This window comes from Lepisosteus oculatus, chromosome 22 (assembly GCF_040954835.1).
Source record: "Lepisosteus oculatus isolate fLepOcu1 chromosome 22, fLepOcu1.hap2, whole genome shotgun sequence".
NCBI classification, from domain to species: Eukaryota; Metazoa; Chordata; class Actinopteri; order Semionotiformes; family Lepisosteidae; genus Lepisosteus; species Lepisosteus oculatus.
The window spans coordinates 6,156,193-6,178,444 of record NC_090717.1 but is presented as its reverse complement, the minus strand read 5'-3'; the positions used below and the strand labels follow the sequence as shown (position 1 = coordinate 6,178,444).

Genomic DNA, 22,252 nt, shown 5'->3' with positions numbered 1-22,252 from the left:
GCTTTACCGGTGCAAACAAAGCCCTGCCAGACTGGGAGGAGAGAGGAAAAACATGAAATGTGTTTTTCGCAGGTCTCCGTGGCAACTCGACAACAGGATACTTCTCCAGATAATAAAACAAAGGGAGAGTTACGGTTCCGGTGGCAGCAGTAGTGCTCACCGGTGCTCAGGGCCTGGGGGTCAGGAGAAAGCTGGCTCATTGCTCTTGGGAGATCGCTCGCTCTTCACACCAGGAGGACGCCAGGGTTTGTCTTTAAATGAGCTCCGTACAACATCCGAGGTCTCTGCCTTTCTCCAGTTCAAGACTTGATATGGACTGCTCTGGAATGACAATTGCAGCAGGCCACATAGAGTGACTTCCCAGGATTTTGCAAATAAGTGGAACCTGATCAACCGTCTTGTTCAGCAGCCAAACTCGACAGCCTTTAAAAGACAGGCCTTTCCCATTTGCACCTTTTACATTTTCCTTGCCTTTAGGCAGCTGTGGAACCCAAGTAAGAATCTTTCCTGGCATAACTGTGCCCCTGAGCTGGAACTAATGTTGCTCGTAAAAAGCAAAAGCTCATAAAGAAGTCTGGCAAGACTGCACCTTTATTTTTGCAAATCACCCAATTTACAAATGAGGGCAATGAGATGGTTACGTTATATAAGTTGATATTTAAAAAACAACAACTTACCGAATGATGCTTATTTCCAATTTCAGAAGAAATTGAAGTGCAATAACTAATTGAAGTGATGCTCACCGTCTGCTCAATGGGCATGTACTGTACTTGTGTTTTTCACTTATTTCTTTATTCTTGAGAATTGGAATAGTCTAAAAGAAATGTGGAAATAACCCTGGTAAACAGGATTACAATGTTGTAAGCATATAAAAATGTATTAAAAACCCAAAACCCTTGTATTTTACACATGCAGGAGCCATTACACCTCCAGTTTATTAGGAACCATGGCTATAAAGGTCTCACAGTTTCCATCTTAGTAATAACTTAAAACCCACAATCGTAAGTTAATGTCATGCCAACAGCCTGACAGCCAAATATTAAATATTCCAAGAACTGTAAAATTGCAATGGTTGTTACCAAGGTACACAGCAAACAAAGATGCTATTTTAAGAGGCCGGCCACACACTGTCATACAATGCATTGCCAGGTTTCTTATGTTTTTGTGTAGTGCAACCAAGAATGACTGTGATGAATGCCAACCCCCGAGCCACGAGCTGTAGTCCTGACCCAGCGTGTCGGCTTGCATAACCCCCTCAAGGCTCCCAAGGTGTACCGGTAGTCCCCTTTTGGAAAAGCCTGCTCAGTCCCAAAAAGCAGTCCTTTGCAGAGGTATTAGTTCCCAAAAGATCTTCTGCTCCTCTTCACACGTGGATCAACTCTATTCCGCCTAGAGAGATGGAACAGATTAAGTCCTAACGAACTTCCGAATTTTCCATTTCTCTTCTTGCCTATCCAATATAACTCCTTCCTCTCAATCCCTAGCACCTCTGGTGCACTCAACTGGGCTATCCCATCTCTGGCCACACTTCCCTTTCCCAGGAAGAATCCTGTCCCATTCCTACTCTGGGACCTCCTGGCACACTCAACTGGGCTCACCCTTACACTGGGAGACATGTTCCACATCTCTTCTGAGACCTGCTGGCGCCCAAATACAAACACTATAAAATATGGTCCGTGGACCACTTACATCAAGTCACAGATGCGGTGGACCACCTACAGTATGCCTATGTCCACTTCTTGCCCTGTAGAAATCATCACCTATTAATGCACTAAAATTAATACTGAATTTGATGTAAAAATACTAATATTGTTACGAACAAAATTGTATATTTTGCAAATATTTTAATTACTTAAAAAGTTCAAGTGAAGAATGGAGCTGCTTAGACTTGCTTTAAGAAAGATTACTAGATCAGCTCGCGGACCACCAGTGGTCCACGGACCACACTTTGAGAACCACTGATCTGGTACACTACAAGGGCTACAGAGAATTCAAATGAATCCAGGCATACAGTACACATTAGAGACACTACTTAATTATCTCTGTGGATCCATCTTTCTTTATTGAATCCATCCATAACAAAATCCTTGCAAGTCTGCATTAGATCTCTCCAACTTCTCAAACCTCAGATGGACCTAGAACTGCCAGCTGGCTGTGGATGCTGATGCTAAAACTCGCTACAATAATGCTTTTGCCCTTAGAGACCGCTCCATGCCCTCTCCGCCTGACTGCTGCTGATTGAGGAATGTCCCAGGTAAGCACAGGGCCAATCACCTGAATCCTTTCCTGCCTGTGGAATTCCATTCCCCTGGAGTTCAATCCGCTGGCCAAGGCTGGTGTGTCCAATTTACTGCAGAGAAGGAAGAGGCTTTACCTAAGCCCCAGGTTGCTCCATAACACTGGCATATCATTAATAAATTTCATATGTAAAAAAATAAGAGATCGCACGTAAAGAAGCCATTCGGCCCAACTTAGTTATTTAACCTGCAGGCAGAGAAGTGATTCGATTGATTTTTTGAAGCGGGCAGGGCATTAGCTTTTGAAAACATGGCCCGTGTAGCTTTTTCTCCCACAACCCTTTTGTGTAATTAATAGCCTCTGGTTCTAAAAACACTCCCACCACGCCTTGCTTGACATTCCTGAACAATTGAAGAGATTCCCATATTGGGCTGCGTCTGTTTGCACAGGCTATACAGAAACAGGTAAAGGTTCATTCAAAAGAGTGTTTCGGCTGTGAGACAAGTGCTTCTTTCTTCATTTCTAAACAGTGCTGTCCTCAGTTCTTAAGAGTCCAGGAAGTCCAGTTTTAAACTGCTCCATTTTAGCTAAAAGAGGGCCAAAAGAATTGTTTATAAAGGTACAGTAAAATGTGAAATGGGACTATTACCTTTTAAAGAACTGTAAGACTACTCATTGCACTTGTGCAATTGGTTTGTTACCATACCCTCAGTGGTTCCAACACTGCCTTTTCTTTTTGCTAACACAGCCTCCCCATTTCAGCTGTGCTGTTCCAATATTCTGCATAGTCATCATAGACGAAGTAAAGATCTACCTAAAAAAAAATACACTTAAAACCCACTCAACATTTTAGATATAATTACACAGCACCCGATCTTCACCCTAATGAAGTTCTTATGCATTAAGTATTTATGTTAAACACCCCCTGGTGATGTATTTACTGTACACTAGTGTGGTCAGTAATAACTAGTGGGTGCTTGTGATCGGCTATCCTGTAATGGATGTCGTGTCATGTTTTTTTCCTGACTGATAAAAGACGAAAGACAAATGTTTCAGGGAAAATGAATCAATTTGGCTAAATGAAAAAAATTTATTTCCATAATAAACACATACAGTACATTGTTTTAACAAATGTAAAAAAAAGTGCAATATGCATTCAAACTACAGCAAATTTACAGTACAAAAAACAAGTTACTGCATACTTAAATATAAAAAGAAAATGGTAACAAAAATGGTAAAACATCCAGACAGAAAAAGTCACTATTGAAGTGATCCTTTGCATTTCTCTTCTTCTAAGGACCCACAGTAATCTTGATCAAGCAATCTGTTGATGAAAACAGTACATGGTATGGCCACATATGGACTGCACTACAGTCCTTGCTACACTAAGACTTCAGCATCAGGAGTGCACAGACATATCCTGGGCGTTTCAAGTCCTGAGAGCCTCATTCCCAAACCAACCCTTTCAGTATCTTTCATGTGGTGTGCATTCCAACCCTCACAGAGAGCTCCAGCCTCCTCCGACATCAGAGGAAACCAAAACTGTTTTGACTGAACACCCCCCCCCCCCCAAAAAAAAAAGGTAATTATGGCTAATGAGTATAGCAAGTTAAGGGTATTGTAAGAAGGGATCCGGCAACAATTGCAAGTGAAGTTCTGTAACAAAATATCCCCATGATGCCCTGCACTACCTTACCCCAGAAGCGAACTGAAATGAAAACAAATGAAGCAGCCAGTTGCCACAGCAGCTGTAGGACTACTGAACCCAGCTAGTTGAGGAATAACGCTGGGGAGGAGGGGGTGTCCGTTTCCAGACACCCTCCCCGAGATCCTCCTTGACAGCCAACAGTACGACACAACAGCATACACATACACACATAGCACAACGCCTATCGTATCATGAGTTAAGGCACTTATGTGTAAATATAAGAAAAAAATAGACGAATAAAAGCAGTAACAATGGAACACAAAGCAGCAGCACTGGTCATGCAAAAACACAGAGCAGGGCACAGCAGCTGCACTGAAATGAATGGCAAAGGGGCAGACTTCCATTTTCCAGAGCACACTTCAAACGTGTTGGCATCGTTTCGCGTTGCAGTACCTGGGATCGCGCTCATTGGCAACCAAAAGCACGCACACACACACCAGTGGCATGAACCGAACCCTGCTGTGACTGGCGAGGCAGCAGGAGGGGATTAGGGCAGAGAGGTTGGTATTGGATAATTTAGTTTGAGAGAGAAGCCAGATCCGCTGCAGAAATGATCACACCTCTAACCCTGCACGTCAGTGACATGGGTTCGGAAATATAAGTAGTGTCTACAGTACAGATGACCACACTGTTAAATACAGAGTCAGGATGACAACCACAATAGCCTCAACTGTAACCACAAAGCAGAAGTAAGATACTTGGGTATGTGTGTGTACATATATAAACATGCATACTGTATGTGAATGTCAGTATAATACAGATGTAGGAATAAAATATATAGGCCTATATATATATACAGACACACACATTGCAAGCTTTGTAAAGAACTGCTAGAAACAGTGTAGAAACTAATAACCCTGATCTCACTGCACATTTGTCTCCTGATATCCCTTAAACCCAGATCTGACTGGCATTTGTTGATTTGTAACTCTTCTTATGGTTTCTTCATCTACCTGCAATATCACATACGTACGTGGAAGAGAGGTATGTATGCAAAAGTGTATACAGTCTTCATTGTTCCTAATGACCACAAACTATTTTTAAATATTTCACAGTAATTTTGTAACGCCTGTGTTACTCGCATGCACACACACAGAACTGACACACTTGAAATACACCGATTTGACTGCATAGTGAATGGTACAAAATAAAAAAAGAAATTCAATGGCAGAATAGCGTCAGGTTGCATACAAAATTCCTATGAACAGATCTGCATATTATGTGCCAATACATAAACATAATAAATACAAAATAAATAAATAAATTAAAACATTGGGTGACTTGGAGAACCGACAATCTGAATTACACAAAAGAGGACTTTGTCTCTATAGTGCAGTACAGGGGCTGTAGTTTCAAGAATTTCCAAGCATGTAACCTCACAGGCTAAAGAAAAGGTCACCAGGTTTAGGAATCGGGTTCAGATTAGATTTGTACACCCTTTTTAAAAAGCCTGAAAGTCTGGACTATGTAAATAATAGACATCTCCCTTCCCTACACAAGGCCCAAATTCAGGTAAAATGTATGTGAAGTATAAAAATGCAGTAATCTCTTCCGAAAGAATAAGAAATGGGGTTTTTGTTAGTGTCTTAGACAGTCAACTAAAGTAAAAAAAAAAAAGGCTGCATTTTACAATCTACCAGTATTGAATGAAATATCTATGGAAAAATGTATCTTAGACCGAGTTGCCAAATCGGACTAATCCAGCAAACGGGCTAACCTTTGTATTGGTACAGTAGGACATCCCACTACAATAGAAAGGCTATGGGATGAAGTAAATCTCTATGGAGGGAATTTCATTTCATGTAATGCAATGGTTTGAGCTCAAATCTATATTACAAAGTATTTGGAATTAAGAGTGATCTTGTTAACCAGTGTACAGGACAGTAGAAATTGCCCAAACGCACAGCTCCAGAGGGTACAATAGCTGTAAAAGAGCTGTAACTAGTGAGGTCATAACGAACCAGTGACGATCAAAATCCTTTAAGAATACCCATCAACAATGTAATCATAATACTTTTGATTAGCCAGCACACCTATAAGATTACAGTATCATAATCCTCATCAGGGTCAAATGTCCAGTTAACTATCAGCCACCTGCAGAACAGATTAGAAACTTTCTACAATGGATTCAATAACTGCTTTCACTGACACTGGTCTATTGTAACCACAGCTGTTTCAGTGTTTCAGCTCCAGGTCTAGACATTACTCTTTAGATAAGTACTGTCAGGATGGAGCACCACTGTAGTTCTATGCAGCACAAGCCCAAATTAGTACTTGTATGTTTGTTTTAAAAAATAAGATGGTATTCACAGCAAACCCTGAATGAAACCTCATGATAAACTTTTAAAAATAAATTTGAACTCCGTTTTCAGAAAACTGATTAGCCTTTTGGTGACAGAATGTTATTTTTGTGTCTCCCTCTGAATTGTTACCTATTTGATACGATGGGTCACAAGTACCATCTTATCCAAGTCTTCAGCAGATGAAAGATTAAAAAAAGATAGTCTCTACAACCTTAACATCTACAATTAAAAATCTGACACCCTATGTAGTAGAGAAAGACATTCTGTAAAGTGATCAACAACTCTAAAAAACGTTTTTCTTAAACTGGTCTTGAATGTGGATGAACAACATTTTCACAGACCTTATTTCTAAATTGCTGGTTAACACAAACTGTGATTCCGTTTTGTAGTCACGTGCCCAGGAAAAACTACAACACCCAAACATTTATCCTATTCTGAAATATTGGAGGTAGAATGGTCCTAGAATTTTGAAACAAAACAAACGGAAAAATGAAAAAAAGATTATGTCCTTAAAGCTGCAGAGAAACAGGGCACTACACTGCAAGATTGCTCTGCACCTGACTCTAGCCTTGGAGAAAGGGCTTCTGTTCTGAACCACCAGTCTTCATGAACACTGCCTACCTCAAAATCGGACACTGAGGACCAACCAGAGTTTCAAAAAGGCATTGGTTCATCCAGAAAAACTTTTTAGGCAGGGAAAGAAAAATGTCTGTTTCAAATGGCTGCAGGATTTTAAAATCTAGAACAGTATTTCCTTGTTTCTTGGCCCTAATATCCTATTGTCAGCTGTAAGGAAATAGTTTGAGTTGTATGGCTTGGGTGGACACTACATCTTCATGGCCATGCTAACAAGTGGGCAACCTATATAGTTATTGCTTTATGAAATTAAGTAAGCAAAACATGGTGCCCAATAACCTTCTCTCATTTGCATCTTTCAGGAACCTAAATATATGATGAGATTCACTAGTAGTTTCTTTCTTCTTTAATAGGAGATATTGATATGATGTCTGTATCCTATTTAACGCACCCTGTTGAGTCAGTTTCTGAATTTGGCAGTCCAAAAAAAACTTGCACTGATGATTGGCTCTGATGACGTTCAACCCTTATGATAAATCCCACAGGAATAAAGTAGGTGGTTTACAAAGTGGTGAAAGAGACCAGGACTCATTTTTACAACCTGGTACCCCTGGCACTAAGATTAAAAGAGAGCTTCTGCTGATTAAGAGACAGTTCTTTCTCCTCCACATTACCAGTGGGGAAAGCCTATGCTGTGTAGCGCATATTATAAACCAGAAAGCAAACGTAGTCCAAGTCATTACATGGAACCCTAACTCCTAAAATGCTGAGTACCACTAGAAAAAACAGCCAGAACGAAGAAGCATTCTTTAAACGTTCTTCTTATTTGAAGACTGTTTTACTAGAAAGCCTTTTCTTTCCTTCTTTTTAAAATGGCTAAAATATTGAACCCAGAGAATATGCTAAAAGTCTTATCTAATTTTTGAAATTCAGAACTGGCAAGACGGCAAGAACAGGAAGAAAGAACCTGGACTGCAAATCCTATTGCTGGTCTCATGGCACCCTACAGAGAATGGCAAAGCACAGTCCTGCTGAGGTTCACTTGCACACATTCATAGCGCTCCATGCGGGAAAAGCCTGATACCAGAAACCACCTATCAGCAATATTTGGATTTTTAAAAATATGATGTGGAATTATATTAATATATATATAATATGTATATATATTACACGTTTTCTTAAAATTTTTATAATTTTGCATGCTCGGTCTCACTCAACAAATGCCTTTTCTTACTAATGACAAGCAAGGCAGGAGTGCCATCACTCCCGATGAACATCTAAGCTGAAAGAGATCAACTCTGAGGAGGACATCCAGGACTGCTCCCAATCAGCGGTTTTGTCCAGCTTCCTTGGATCAGCGTGGCTTTGACTGGGTGGGAGCCTGGTACCAACCAGCTCTCGGCGTTACTGGCTTCAGCAGACGTGGAGAACAAGATGGTGTTGGTGTCTGATGAGGAGCAGGCGGAAGACAGATCCTCAGAAGAGAAGGTGAGGCTGCCCAGCTTGGCCAGGGAGTTGGACCTCTTCAGCTTGGAAGACACGGTCAGCCCAGCCAGACGGAGCCTGGTCTCGATCTCCTGGGTGCGTTGCTTGACCAGGCCAGGCTTCCCTCTCACGCTGTGCAGGCTCTCGGTGCTGGAGCTGCGCGTCAGCGTGGAGCCGTGTGGGGAGGAGACGGGAGTCAGCCCACCCACCGTCTTCAGGATGTCATTTGGCAGAGATTCCGTGCCCTCGAGACGGCCAACACATGGCGTGGATGTTTTGTGGCAGGCCTCCGGTAAAGTATGGGAGTCGATCTCCATGTCCTCCACTGTCTCTATCCCATCCGGCTCCTCAGAACAGGTGTCCATTTGCTCTGGAAGTTGGCTGCATGGTTTGGGGGACTCCAAGGAGAGACTTGACAGCTTTTCCAGCTCCTTTGTGTGCTTGCGGACCAACCCCGCCTTCTGGAGCTGCATTATGGACTCCTGATGCTGCATCACATAACTGGGCACTATGGGTCTCTCCGCCTCTAGACTGAGCTTTAGCAGACTTAAATCTTTAGCAGTTTTTCCAGAACCCTTTCTGTGCTCTACTTCAGACAAATCATTCATGGACTCGGCCTCGAACTCCCTGTGCTGGTCTCGGGGCAGCTCGTCGCAGTTCATCGGCGAAACCTGTTGATGGCGATAGGCTTCCATATGTGCTGCCGATGCCGAAATACCGCTGTTGGCACAGTTACTCGGTGAACAGCGTCTACTGGTGGCCCTGCACAGCCCGGACAAAGGTGACATGTTGGAAATGGTGGCGTGTTCGGCTAACGCGGAGCCAGAGTTCTGCACGCAGATGTTTGTGATGCTACACATTTGCGCAGGGTTAAGGCGATGGGCACGCTCCACAACCATGGGCTCACAGAGCTGGCTTTTTGGGGAATGCATGCAGTCTGTACAGGCCTGGTACGGAGGCTTGATTTTGTATGTGTTCCTGGTGTTAGCACTGTCCTAAAATAGAAGGACAAAAAAGGAGGAAAGAAGAAATGTGTGGTCAAGAGTTGCAGAGAAGAATGTTTTTTGATTTTTCTATACATGTTTTTAATAAAAAGCCACAACACAGCTGCCAGGTACTGTCACAATTTAGTAACACTATGTGCAAAGAAGGTCTGATCAAACGGTTTAGATGCACATCTTCTACTGATCATCCATGAGTTACTATGCAGTTCAGTTGAACACCTTCCCTCTAGGCCAACAGAGAAAGTAAGAAAAGGCCATACTCACATCAAACCCAGGTGGGCAACTCCTTTTGCTGCTGCTGAGGCTGTTGTTGTTGTTGGCATTCTCATTGTTGAGCCTGTTCCTGTTTGCCAGGGAGGAGGAGCAGGGAAGCGGCCCGCCTTCTTCCTTCTCTTCCTCAAGCATGCCTTCGCTCCCCCCGCCGCCCCCTCCCCCTCCCCCTCCCACCCCCGGGGCGGTCAGGGGCACCATGTCAGCTTCCTCCTGCTCCTCCTCCTCCTCCTCGTCCTCCTCCTCCACCGTGCCGAACTCCAGCTTCATGCGGATGTCAGCCTCCAGGGGCTCCAGGCGGCAGCAGGTCTGTGCGGCGGTGCCCTCCCCAGGCATGGCAAAGTGGGGCAGGGGGCACTCCCTGGTCTCGAAGCCCTCGTCGTCCAGCAGGGCGTCCCGCTCCACGTCCTCGATCTCGATGAACACGCGCTCCATGTCCAGCACGGGCGGGGCCCGCACCGGCGTGCAGGGGTCGCTGTCCAGGGCCGAGTCCGACAGCCTCCTGAAGTAGTAGTTGTAATTGGGGGGGTCGGCGGGGTCCACCTCCACTCCGATGGCCCTGCAGGGCGAGGGTCTGGCCTCCTGGCCCCCCCAGGCCTCGGCGGGCTCGGGCGTGAGCTCCCCGGGACCGTCCGCGCTGCCGCACTGGGCGGGGGGCTGCTGGCCGTCGGGGAGCTCGCTGTCCGAGTCTGGGCGCCAAAGCTTGTTGTGCCGCTGCTTGCTGTGAGGACACGGGGGCAAAGACAGACCCGGGAGAGTTGACCACTATCGACTCCAAGCAGAGCTTATCATTACGATACCAGCGTGAAACAGCGGCTAAACTAATAACCCTGATCTTGCTGCACGTGACGACTGATATCCCTTAAAGGCCAGATCGGATTGGCCTTTGTTCATCTGGATCTCTCCATCTCCCTGCAGTGTTACATACTTACATGGAACAGAGGTATATGCACAGTCTTTTGTATACATACAGAGATATGTATACAGTCTTCATTGCCCCCTATGCTCTTTTATTAATAGTGATTTTTAGATATTTCACAATCAAACCTATTTTTAGATACGGGATCTTTGTAATGCCCCTTACTCGTATGCAGACGCGCACAAATGCCGAAGAAACTTTGTCTTAAGACTGCGCCTGACAACAGAAAAGCTATAAGCGTTACAAACCTATTCCCTGTAGGCAATCAAAGGTCTCTAAAATCAACAACCCTATGAACAAAATTATTGGGAAGGGAGTCCGATACTTTGAATCCTTAAGGAACCTAGGACCAAAACTGATGTTTTTAAAATCTTTAGATTCCTAAATTTCTCAATAACATGCCAAAGTTATTTTAAAATTTAAACAAATCCATAAAAATAATTACTAATGCTAATGTTTTTGGGAGTTATTTATACTTAGCTCCTCTGTAGGAAATATACAGTAAGTGATAAATAAAAACAGAAAGAAGATGTCTATCTACTGTTCATTAGAACTACAGAATATTGTGCACAGTGATGCAAAACTAATAAATATATCTTCTGATTCCACCTATACCCAGTAAAATATTACACTGAAGTAGAGAGTTATGTATACATTTCTGCACTAATTCTAGATTATAAACACATACAGTTCTTCATAGTGACAGAGGAAATAAATATTAATTCCGAGTTAAATTGAGGACCATGCACATTTAGAGATTACAACAGTGTGAAACCCAACCACAGGAAGAAAAAATGCTCAATTCACAATTCAGCTGGGACTTGGCGTCATCACACGTTGGGAGTCTCTTTCTTTTGCGTGTCCAAGGGTTGAAGAAAATCTCAAACTTCGTCGCAGGCCCGACAGCAGAGACGCATCGCAGCGTGCCAATTGATTTCTGAGGTCATGCCGGCGGACAGGTGAGCTAAACGCCTCCATGTCCAACACGAGAAACGGAGGCACAGGCGGCGCCTACCTGGCATCGAGGATTCCTTCGTACTCTCCCAGCTGCCTCATGAACCCGGCGTTGGGGCGCGTGATGCTTCGCTTCTGTTTGACATAATTGTAAGCCTTCTCCAACGACCAGCCGTACTCCTTCATTGCGTAGGCGATGACGGTGGATGCAGACCTGCTGACACCCATCTTGCAGTGTACCAGACACTTGGAGTGGTTCTTCCTGTGAGGGGGGGGGGGGGAATATTTTCTTTTTCAGGCCCAGTTCTCGGTTTTTCCTGCTTCTCTATGAATTTCTGGATACATTTCAACAGCCTGTTCTACTGTTTGATAAAAGGGGACAGGATTGTAGCTGCACATATCGGAAATCTGAGAGGTATGCCGATCTTGTAAGTCACAAGCCTTATCAGAACCCTGAAGGTTAATGTACAAGTGCCCAAGAGGCTCAACCAGTAAAGGAACAGGCTCATTCAAGCCAGGGCCATTGCAAGCAATTCAACCATACTTCAGCACATTTCTATTTGGCTAGCCAACTCTCGTCTTTGACCCTGCACTCCTCTAAGTAGTTCTCGTCGCCACAGTTCAGTTGATTCCCCCTACAGTTTGGTCCATCTACTAGCTAATACAGTTCTAAGCATCATAAAATCAGTGGTCCACTCATTAAAACGCAACCTGTGAACTTACTTAGCTTTAACTATGAAGTTGTACGTGTCATTCCAATGAGCCAGGAGATCTGTGGCTTCATCATCATAAACCCGTATATTGTGATAGGAAAACATGCCTGGGAAAAAGTTGTCAATTTCTCTGGTCACGTTCAAGATGTAGCCAACACTGAAACAGAACACATTTATAGTCATGGCGTGCATGGAAATTGTGATATTTCTCCAGAATTTATTTAGGCTAATATTCATTGTTATAGAGATTATTAACAAACACAATCTGGAATTACTTACACTTGTGAGGTCACTTAAACAACTCTTAGACTGACTTATGAACTGTACAGCTTTGCATTATTTCACATGTTAAAGAGAAAAGTTATTTTATTTTGTTTTTAACACAAACTTAATTCCCCTGGCTCCCAGGAGCATTGTGCATTCTGTTCATGGAATAAAACCTGGCAACTTCAGATGTTTCAAAACAAGGCTTTAAGAAAAAAACTGCCACTACTGACACCTAGCAGTAGCATCAGAGAACATACAAAATAGGTTTGATAGCTTTAACATATTATAAATAGCTACTACAGAGTAGCTCGGTCTTCCACCTAGATCATTGCAGAGGTGCACTGAGCACATCTGTAGCGCAGAAGAGATAAGGCAGCATGAGGAACAAAGTTCAAACTCAAGTTACCCGGAGTCCTGCAGTTCTTCTAGGTTGGAGGCATTCCACTCTGAGCCCTGCAACAGAAAAGCAGTAGGGTTGAGCCAGGATTTCCCCAGTCATCAGTGCACTGTGCAGATGGCACGCACACTCCTTCCTCTCCAGAGCCCTCCTGCCAACCGAACCTCTTCTTCACGCAAGAGACAAGAGCCCTCGTCTCCAAGAGTGGCTCTTCCTCCCAGCTCCAGCCATAATGTTGAGGCTGGTTCCCATGGAAACACCACTGAAGCTACCTGTGTGGTCAGCCTTAAGGTTGGCTAATGACAGGAATGCCTTCTTCCATTTATTTATTTATTTGCTTAATTTTCTTAAAATTCAATTAGAGAACACTTCAGACATTCCAGAATACAGGTGAAGCTACTAATTAGGAAATACCCCAGTAAAACATGCACCTTATCTGTATTAAGTTACAGTTGCCATTGAATTTCATCTGTGCCTTAGTAAGGTAAGGCATTGAACAGTTAATGACAAGTACCTTACATCTAAAGCAAGATTATCTTCACACCTTCCACTGTTCTTTAGAGTGGAAGGCTACAGTTTTAAAGTAAATGTAGGTGTAAACAGTATGGAGCACTTCCATCAGCTACTATAATTGTAAAATTAATATTTGAATGCACAAATGTTCAGTAATTCCATGGTAATAGATCTCAATATATGGTCTCCATACAAAAAAAGTTTGTGTCCATGTATACCATTTTTAATTTTTCCTCAAACAAGCAAAACTGAATGATGAGAAGCTGTACTATGAGTATCGAAAGCATCTTACAAAGATTCCATAATCAAAATATTAATCTTGGTAATTTACCGAGTTGGATATGCTGGGTCAATCCAGGTATGATCCCTTTCTAAATGATACATTAGTTGAACCTCTTGTCAGGAGGTCAGAGCCTTAATCACTGTACAGTCATGATACAGTTTGAATTCTACTGCCCGACAGAAAGTGTTACAGTAACGAATTCGATCCTGATCGTACCAGATAGAGATGGTCGAAAATGAGCGTGGCTTTGTCCATTTGCCCAAGGATGAGCAGCATCTCATTATCAATGAACTCTTTGTACTCCTTTAGATTGCAGTTCATGTGCTGCTCCAGCTCATTTCGAATCTGTAAGAAATTGGAAAACAAAACAAAATTTTTACAAAACAATCTAAGTATGAGATGAACAGGTAGCTCATACACGTGGTTCCTCTTCTATACTTATTAATTGCAAATTAAAAGACTTTGGTTTCATTAGTTATTGCTGCAAATCTTTGGAGATGGAGAAATAAACATACAGTATGGCTGTTTAACAATGTTAGCAATTGCACCGTGCAACATTCTAAAGCTATATGTGTGTGCTTCAAATGTAATTATACCCCCAAAGTGCTACTTCATGACATACTGGTATTCTCATATAAAATGAAAGTCAAAATAAATATAATTAGAAGTCTTCATTTTAAAGGTTACCTGCACAAGAGTCACATGTCTTAGTATTATCCGTCATGTACAAGTGGGAATTTTAACGTGCTTGCAGTTTTCTCTTACAAACAGGGTGCAGGATTCACCAACCAAGAAACCCTGGAGCACTATGACATAGTCGATGTGGAAGATGGACACCTGTATACCGTAGAGGACAAAGTCCTCAGGACATGCATATCACTGCCATATAATCTATGATCTTTTCAAATGAAGAAAAGACAAATCAGAAGAAATTAGTCACTCAGAGACTTGCCTCTTAAAACAAAGAGTGTATCATAATTCTTAACGTGTTTGATCAGCAGAGCAGGATATAATGATTGCATGGACTTCTACTCAATCCCTAAATGCTGATAAGCAATGCAAAGGAATGACAAATGGGAAAACACACTGGCATGGTTTAAGCTTTTTTTTGCCAAATCAACACACACCTCCTTGGAAGTAACATTCTCCAAATCTTGGAACATCATTATGCTCCTGAGCTTGGCTTTAATAAGGCACTCTGTTCGCTCCCTCTCTGTAGGCCTAAAACAAAAGGAAAATAGAACAGCATGGTTAAGTGCAGAGTCCTACAGCTAGGCAGGGGTAATGTATGATGAAGCAGGACAAAACTCATACTCTAGAACAATGAAGCTCAGAGCTGGGGAAGAACGTTAACCTAGTCTCTGTGTCTTAGGAATGCCAAGTTTCTCAGAACACTAGAAAGATAAAAGGTACAGTACTTACGAAATTTGAATTTGATCAAGATTATGGGGCTAAGTACCAAGAATGCCTCTATGATGTTTCCTAACTTGTGATAGATAGCGCCTACTGTATGTGTCAGAGGGTTCAACAACAGCCTACTTACTTATCAACAAACATGGCAGGGGAGTCAGGCCGCATGGTCTCCAAGTCCTGCATGGCGTTCCACTCATTAATGGAGCTCTGGTCAGAGGAGATGCAGCTCTCATAGTAGCCCATCCAGGTCAGGGCCATACCGCCTGGGAAGTAGTTGTACCTCCTTGACACCTCACATGCCTTGTGCAGGATCTGCAGTGCTGACCTACACACCAATAACAAGGTTTTTACCATCTGCTGCAAACAAGCACCTCTTTGCACAAAGCTCCACAGCACTGCTCTGTTCATGTCCCAGAGAAACGCAATGCAGCTGTCCACAGCTGGGAATTTTCCCCTCTGTAGGTGATGAACTGCTCCAGTGACCACTGTACAACACGTGCAAAAGCCCTTAACAGATATATATATATTTTTTTAGACCGTCAACGGTCATTATATGACATCATTTGAAAATTACATTCAGAGAAAACTACTCCTCGTCACCAGTTCATTCGTAGGCCACTAGGTGGTGCAGGGGCTCAGCAGTCTAACGTGAGCACATTTAGATGAAAGCCGTATGTATCATTTTCATTAACTGAACAGCTAACCATGCATTTCAGTCTGTACTTGATATTACATTCTGTATCCATACAATCATATATGTCATGGCAACTAAGATAATGCCATGTTTTAATCACTTGTTAAAGAAACCAAGAAAGAATGCAGTTCAAGGGCAGAAAACCAGAATGAATCAGGTACAATGCTATTTTTACATACCACATGGCTTGGACAGACACAGGCTTGAAGACGTGAGATCTTCCTGCTGTATTTACACTGAAACCTCTGTGCCAAAAAAAAAAAGAATTTTAGCAACAAGTTGCAAAAGTGCAAGTGGTGTCCAAAGGCTGGGCTAAACAATTGCAACATTGCAACAACAGATAACGAAGAAGCATATGAAGCACATTGTGCTGGGAAGATACAGAAGTGCAGATTGCTACAGCTCTAGCTTCTGTCATCATAATTGTCTGGGAGCTCTTTAGTTTCATTAGTTATCACTGCAGATCTAAATACAATGTCCAGTAGATGGCAGTGCTGCTTAATCTCCCTAAAGCATCAGAGCTGTGCTGCATCTAGAAAATGAATGTATCTTACCCATCTCCATCCAAATGGATCTTGGTATCGCTCCACAGCGGCAAAACCATTCCGATTGAGCAGCTTTTACTGCAAAATTCAACATGATACTTTCTCAGTGCTTAACCCAAAAAACTCTAAAAGGCTTAAACCAATTTCTATTATTATTTCATATAAACAAACATCTGTCTTCACATTATCAGTCTCCCTCTGCCATTTAAAAGCTCTGCACCACCCTTTTATTTCAACAATCAATATATAAACGATATAGTTCAATTTCTACGATCAAGGGAATTCAAATATCTTTTTGCTTATAGGACTATGTACTAATACAGTAAAGTTAGCTTGATATTAAATCAGTTAATGGACAAGTATTATAAAGTGAAACAGCAATGGTGTGATGTGATGTGACCTATGTACCTGTCTTTGTTGATGAAGTCCATGCCCAGCAAAATGTTCTCTTCTGTGTCCTGGCGCCCACTGGTGTAAACTACTACCATGTACCGCACGCGATCTGACCACGCGCTTTCCAAACGTACTGCCTGCAGAAAGAAAAAGCACAGAGTTCCCACCTCAGTTTCCAGGCCTTTGCAGGGCATCCCAGAAATGGGTTTTTCAACCATCCCATGTAGAGAACGTTGCTCAATAAGCAAAGAACAGAAAACTGAAAATAGACCAAAAGAAATGTAGTTCTACTCTTTAACGTAACCTAGATAAACAACACAAAGACACTGAACTGACAAGACGGTGCCAGAAGTCACAACATCTGTGTTTGTATGGGGACTTTTTCCAGTTATGTTCTCACCAGTTTAATTCTGTCCTCTGAACGGAGAAGATTTATCATCACCTGCAGGTGCTGAGGTAAATCACCTGTCAACAACAACAAAGCATAAATATAGACACCAATAATTTTAAAACAAATCATTTGAATAATAGGCCTCCTGGGGATGATTCGTGCATTAACACACCTGTACAGAGAAACCAAGAATGAGAGGAAACATCGCTGTCTCTTTAACCAGTTTAGAATTGAGCCTTGAGGTCATTGGTAACTTTTGCTAACGCTAATTACCAACATCTCCACAGAAAGTAAGCCTGGTAAAAAACTTCACATACACTTTCTGATTCTTGTGAATAGACACTTGGACACAAGCACTAATGAAGGGTCCTCAAGGGAAAAGAAAAGGCCTTTCTGAGGTGACAAAAGCCTGTTCAAACTAACCAGGGGTTAATAAGAGTCTGTTAACCCACCAGAAGGAAAGTGCTGACTGTTTATGCCTGAAGGCACAGGGCAGAGCCTAGGCAGACCAACAGAAAGGCTTTGTGCTGCAAAGTGTTTACCAGGCAGCAGCTGGACAGTGGTACAGTGTGTGCCTCCCACTGAACAACTGCCCCTGTCCTCCGTTTCAACCAGCTTGCTTTATCTCCTGCACAAAGGCCTTCAAAGGGCTCTGTTTACAGCTCCTGTCGTGCAGCTATTCACAAGGTCAACCACATCCACTGCAAATGGAGGCTCTCACCCTGCCCAAAGTTTCTCCCAAAGTAAAACTGGCTTGTTACTGTGGATCTGAGGTTTTCCCGACATTCTCAGATAAAGCACGCCTTCTTTCCTGAAAGTACACGGTGGACTGCTCACTGTAAATTGCTGTCAATCCTGCTTCTCCACATTGCGTGATAAATTGAGAGACTCGTTCCCTTTCTTCCACTTACATATTACAGAATTAGCATGAGAACAAACCGCAGCAGCTGAAGCAGGCAGGAAAAGAAACATCTTGCAATCGAGGCAACCAAGGAATAAAATGGTCGAAGCATAAAAACATGGCTTCAGGGCAGTTTTAATTCCGTCCGATGGCATAAAACAAATTACAGACTGCCTCAACGGTGCAGAAGCTAGTCATTCGTCATGCAATAACGTATGTGCACACGGCATGTTAATTTAAATTGCTTAGCTTCTGGTACAAGTCTGACAGCTACACCTTGACGTTCAAGCAGGTTCACACGAAACGAGACTGCATGCCTTCTGTTACTGACACAGGAATGTTCCCTTTGAACCCTGGAGTTCTTTTGGTCTTAAGAATTTGTTTAATTAGATCTTATTGCAAAGATGTACCTCTTCATGAAGCAAACAGGTTGATGGGGAAACATGAACCTGGAAGCAATGCATTTCAGTAACAAAATAGTAACTTTTATAGTCTTTATCTTACACAGAAACACAGCTCAATTAAACCTTAAGGATCTGTCATTAACAGCCATAATTCACCACTTGGGCTATCAGTACCCAGCTTAAACAAGCCAGATAATGGGATTCATATTAGTCTGGTATTTTACCTTTGGATCCCCATTAAGGAAACTCAAATGAGAGCAGGAAGCAGAGCTGGATACAGCTCAACTTTAGGTTCTCAAACAGGATGTTGCGCTCTGACGTTTTATTTTGTCTCTTAAAACCTGTTGTTGAGTCATGGACAGGGCTTTGTTCAGTATTCAGTACATCTAGAGCTACCTCAAATCCTGCTGCAGAGATTAAATTACCATGCACAGAAGTCCTAGAACAAAGCCTTTGGCTACCCTACTCAAAGGGGTCAGAGAGAGTTTGATCCTCAAAGTCCACCTAGTCTTTCAGCGTCTACATCTGCGCTCACCCACCAGATGTCTACCAACAATAACATTCACCCACACAGACAAGGTAAACGTTGTGGTTACAATAAGCAACCATTTAATGATAAGGCTAGTAAATATACTGTAATCAGACTTCTGGCACGCTGAGCATTGTTTAACTGTAATTGACCATAACCCTCTTGCTATTCCGGACCACGTAAAAACCGAGATCATCTAAACGTGGGCTGTGGCAGAGCTCTGCTGCACTGCTGTTTCCAAGTGGCCTTTTACTTTCTTTAGGGACGTGTGATCAATCAGTTCCTGTGCCAGCTTGGGGGGAGAAGGAAAGGGAAACCTAATTTGACTTGCTTGCTTGGCACCATTATTAATAGCTCCAGCGTGTGAAAAGGGAGTGTGCTGACAAATCTCCTGCTAAACGGGCCTGGCCCTTTGATTTAGGTTGAGTGTTCATCTTCCCTGTCTAAAGCAGAGAAACTCGGATCCTGTGTGCAAGCAGCACCATTTAACAAGCTGCCAGGATACACCTAAGGCTTCTTCCTGCTTTGTTGTCCCGTTTCTGGCCCACATCTCAGCTCTCTGGAGCAGACTACCCTTATCAGTCAAGTGCTGCACATCGTATTTTTAAATCATGTTATACTACACTATGTGCAAGTAATCTTAAATTGCTGGCGCAATTGAAGTTCTTTTCACATTCTGGTGACAAAATGTCCTGGAGAACGCGTTGAGACTGAAAACCTATGTGTGCTTTTTATGCTTCTACGTTCCTCACTACCCGCATAGAATGCTCTGAGATTGCAACACGGATTTATATCTATCCTTTCCATTTCTATCACAGAAATGATGACAATGAGTGCAAGGAGAGTTATGCAGTGTTAAAATCGCAGGTAGTGTGAAAAAAAGTAAATATAAAATTACTTGCAAATATGACGCACACCCTTATAATGTACACTAACAGTAATCTAGGACAAATTTCTAGGTCTACATTACATTGATCTGCGTTATTGCACTGCGCGCAAATACTAAGGAGACGGTGCTTATTTTTTACACTGTACGTGCTTATTTCTTATACACATCATGTTGGTTACTCTGCAATGAACTTTGTCCTTTTTTCAGTGAACACATATACTGTAGGTTGTCTTCATACTTCCTCTACTGAACCCAACTTCAATTCTGTACTGTACTTTGTCGCTCAAATAAATATTTGCAACATTCTCAGACACATTCGATGCAGCAGAGGGGCACCTTACAAGTTAATCTAAAGATATGGTCCTCAGTTTACGTCAGCCCCTATCAACAACTCTGTCCCACGATGAAGCACAGGATGTCCCGGAGCGTTCAGCAGATAAAAACAACCCACTCAGACAGAACTCAAAACACAGTGTTGCCTTTACAAACCACTATCTTCTGTTTTCTAAGACTCCATGCCTGATCTTCACTGTCGGACCAACCATACCCGACAAAGACAGAGACGGTTCTTTTAAGATTGGTCTAACTAGTTTTAAGTCACATATTTTCAGGGAAAAAATCTGCAGAGTCAGCACACAATGTTTTCAAGCATCCCTCAGAATGATCATTTATGTGAACTTCATTATCTAACCTGAGTGCCAGGTAAGTGTACCTTGACATGATCAGCACTAAAACCGACTGGATCAGGGTCTTACTAACTAACTCCAGCTGAGGAGTGTTTAAAGAGGAACCCAAGCCATCACCCTGAATCTGACCTCAGGCTTAAATCTTGCACCTCTTGACTATAACTTTACAAAGCCAAACCCAAGTTATGAGGTCTCTTGATGCATATTTAAAAAGTTCAGCTCCTTAATCCTTTTTGCGTCTGGGACATTGTTACTAATGTCTGCTGCCTACGTCAACACAAACCATTTAGCGTAATGCCATTGTCTGACACATCAGAGATGGGGGAAAAAAAAATGCATTGTCTTCAACACTGAGCAGGTTATATGAAGATAAGAAAAGCAGCACATGTCAAGGGTTAGAAGGAGGGTGTCTTTGCGTTGCTTCGGAATCACTTCAGCTGTGCTTACATTTGAGCTCTGGCTTCGTCCAACAATACATCCCACCTTCCGCTCCCAGACTTACCTGCATGTTTGTGATGGGGGTGTACCTTCTGGCACTGCGGACTGCTTCCCTGCTGCAGAAAGAGAGCTGCTCCCTTCACCATGAAGAAGCTCTCACTCAGGCTGAAACACAAACGCAGGGGTAAAATGACATCTTGCGCCTTACACGGCACACAAACCACAACATTGCTTAGAGTGGCAAAGGCACAGGATGAAAACGTAAAAAGAGGAGCTGCTAGCAGCAATCAAGTACTGCTACAACAGATCTTTACAGAATTTAATTTGAGATCGGTCACTGTGAGGACGGGGATGGTACAATGCTGAAAATGATACAGTGTTCAGAGAAAGTTATCCCTGGACCTCACAAGCTGAAACATCAATGCAGACCAAAGTGCTGTCTTAGTCCTGTGTTAGTTAATATACTGATCTTAGCAGCAGGATCTCTGAGCCCGCTAATTGAATGTAGAGACTTATCAGTAATCTCCCAGAGTCCGATGATGAAACAAAAAGCCATGAGCTTAGTGGTTCTGTGAATTACTCTTTGATATTCTCAAAGTAACAACCTAATGTATTGCGAGTTTCATTCTATAGTTTACCTGTTACCTTAGAACAAGTCGAAATCTGCTTTTCATAACACTGGGTGCGTTCCTCAGTAATACAAAATATATAAAGAGGCATTCTAATGATATTAGTATAGCTTCTGAAAACATATTCCCAGCTCTTCAGGCTCCTGTGACTAAAGGTTTAAAAAACACAAATTCAAAAAGAATCCTTACAATTTACACGATGATATCCAGAACCTCTAATTCCACTGGTTTTCATTTTCATGCTAAGCCAATGAGATAATTTAGCCAGACATTATGTGAAAATGCACAGCGCGCACAATGGCACAGACTGAAATTCCCAACCCTTTCTCTTGTGGCTTTAAAAGCCTCTCGCTGGTCTGTGCTTGTCCCTTCCGACAGATAGCAATTAACTATCCAAAACCATGACAGCATTTTTCAAGCTTTTGAGTGTAAGCTCTACACATAATTCAAGATAAGATACAAAATAATGGTCAACGAAGAACTTGATTGTGTACAGGCTTTTCAGACCCTGTTTACTCGGCTCAAACGGGTTCCTCAATTCTAGGAAAACACCTCTCATTGTGTTCTCAGATGGCTCGGAAACGTGATCTGTGGGGGGGGGGTGTAATCATATCATGCCTTAAACTTGGTCAGATTCATCAGTCATGCCCTATTGTCTGCAGCTCTGCTGAGATCACTGGACTTCCTTCATCCAGTCCGAAAGGAACCAA

At 42.6% G+C, this 22,252-nt stretch overlaps 1 protein-coding gene across 5 annotated transcripts in view; it reads right to left on the bottom strand.

Moving 5' to 3' along the window:
* Positions 1–3,288: 3,288 nt before the first annotated feature.
* ssh1a (slingshot protein phosphatase 1a) overlaps positions 3,289–22,252 on the bottom strand; it is a 36,257-nt gene continuing 17,293 nt past the window's right edge. For 4 of the 5 annotated variants that reach the window (XM_015366324.2, XM_069182007.1, XM_015366328.2 and 1 more), the window contains 13 exons: positions 20,978–21,078; positions 17,076–17,140; positions 16,691–16,812; positions 16,292–16,360; positions 15,917–15,982; positions 15,174–15,368; positions 14,758–14,851; positions 13,847–13,975; positions 12,844–12,890; positions 12,181–12,327; positions 11,519–11,719; positions 9,579–10,305; positions 3,289–9,305 (listed from right to left, as the gene is read on the bottom strand). In XM_015366324.2, coding sequence (XP_015221810.1) covers positions 8,118–9,305; positions 9,579–10,305; positions 11,519–11,719; positions 12,181–12,327; positions 12,844–12,890; positions 13,847–13,975; positions 14,758–14,851; positions 15,174–15,368; positions 15,917–15,982; positions 16,292–16,360; positions 16,691–16,812; positions 17,076–17,140; positions 20,978–21,078 — 3,151 coding nt within the window. In that variant the 3' untranslated portion in view covers positions 3,289–8,117. The remainder of the gene's footprint in view (positions 9,306–9,578; positions 10,306–11,518; positions 11,720–12,180; positions 12,328–12,843; positions 12,891–13,846; positions 13,976–14,757; positions 14,852–15,173; positions 15,369–15,916; positions 15,983–16,291; positions 16,361–16,690; positions 16,813–17,075; positions 17,141–20,977; positions 21,079–22,252) is intronic. The other variant, XM_015366329.2, reaches the window with a different exon arrangement.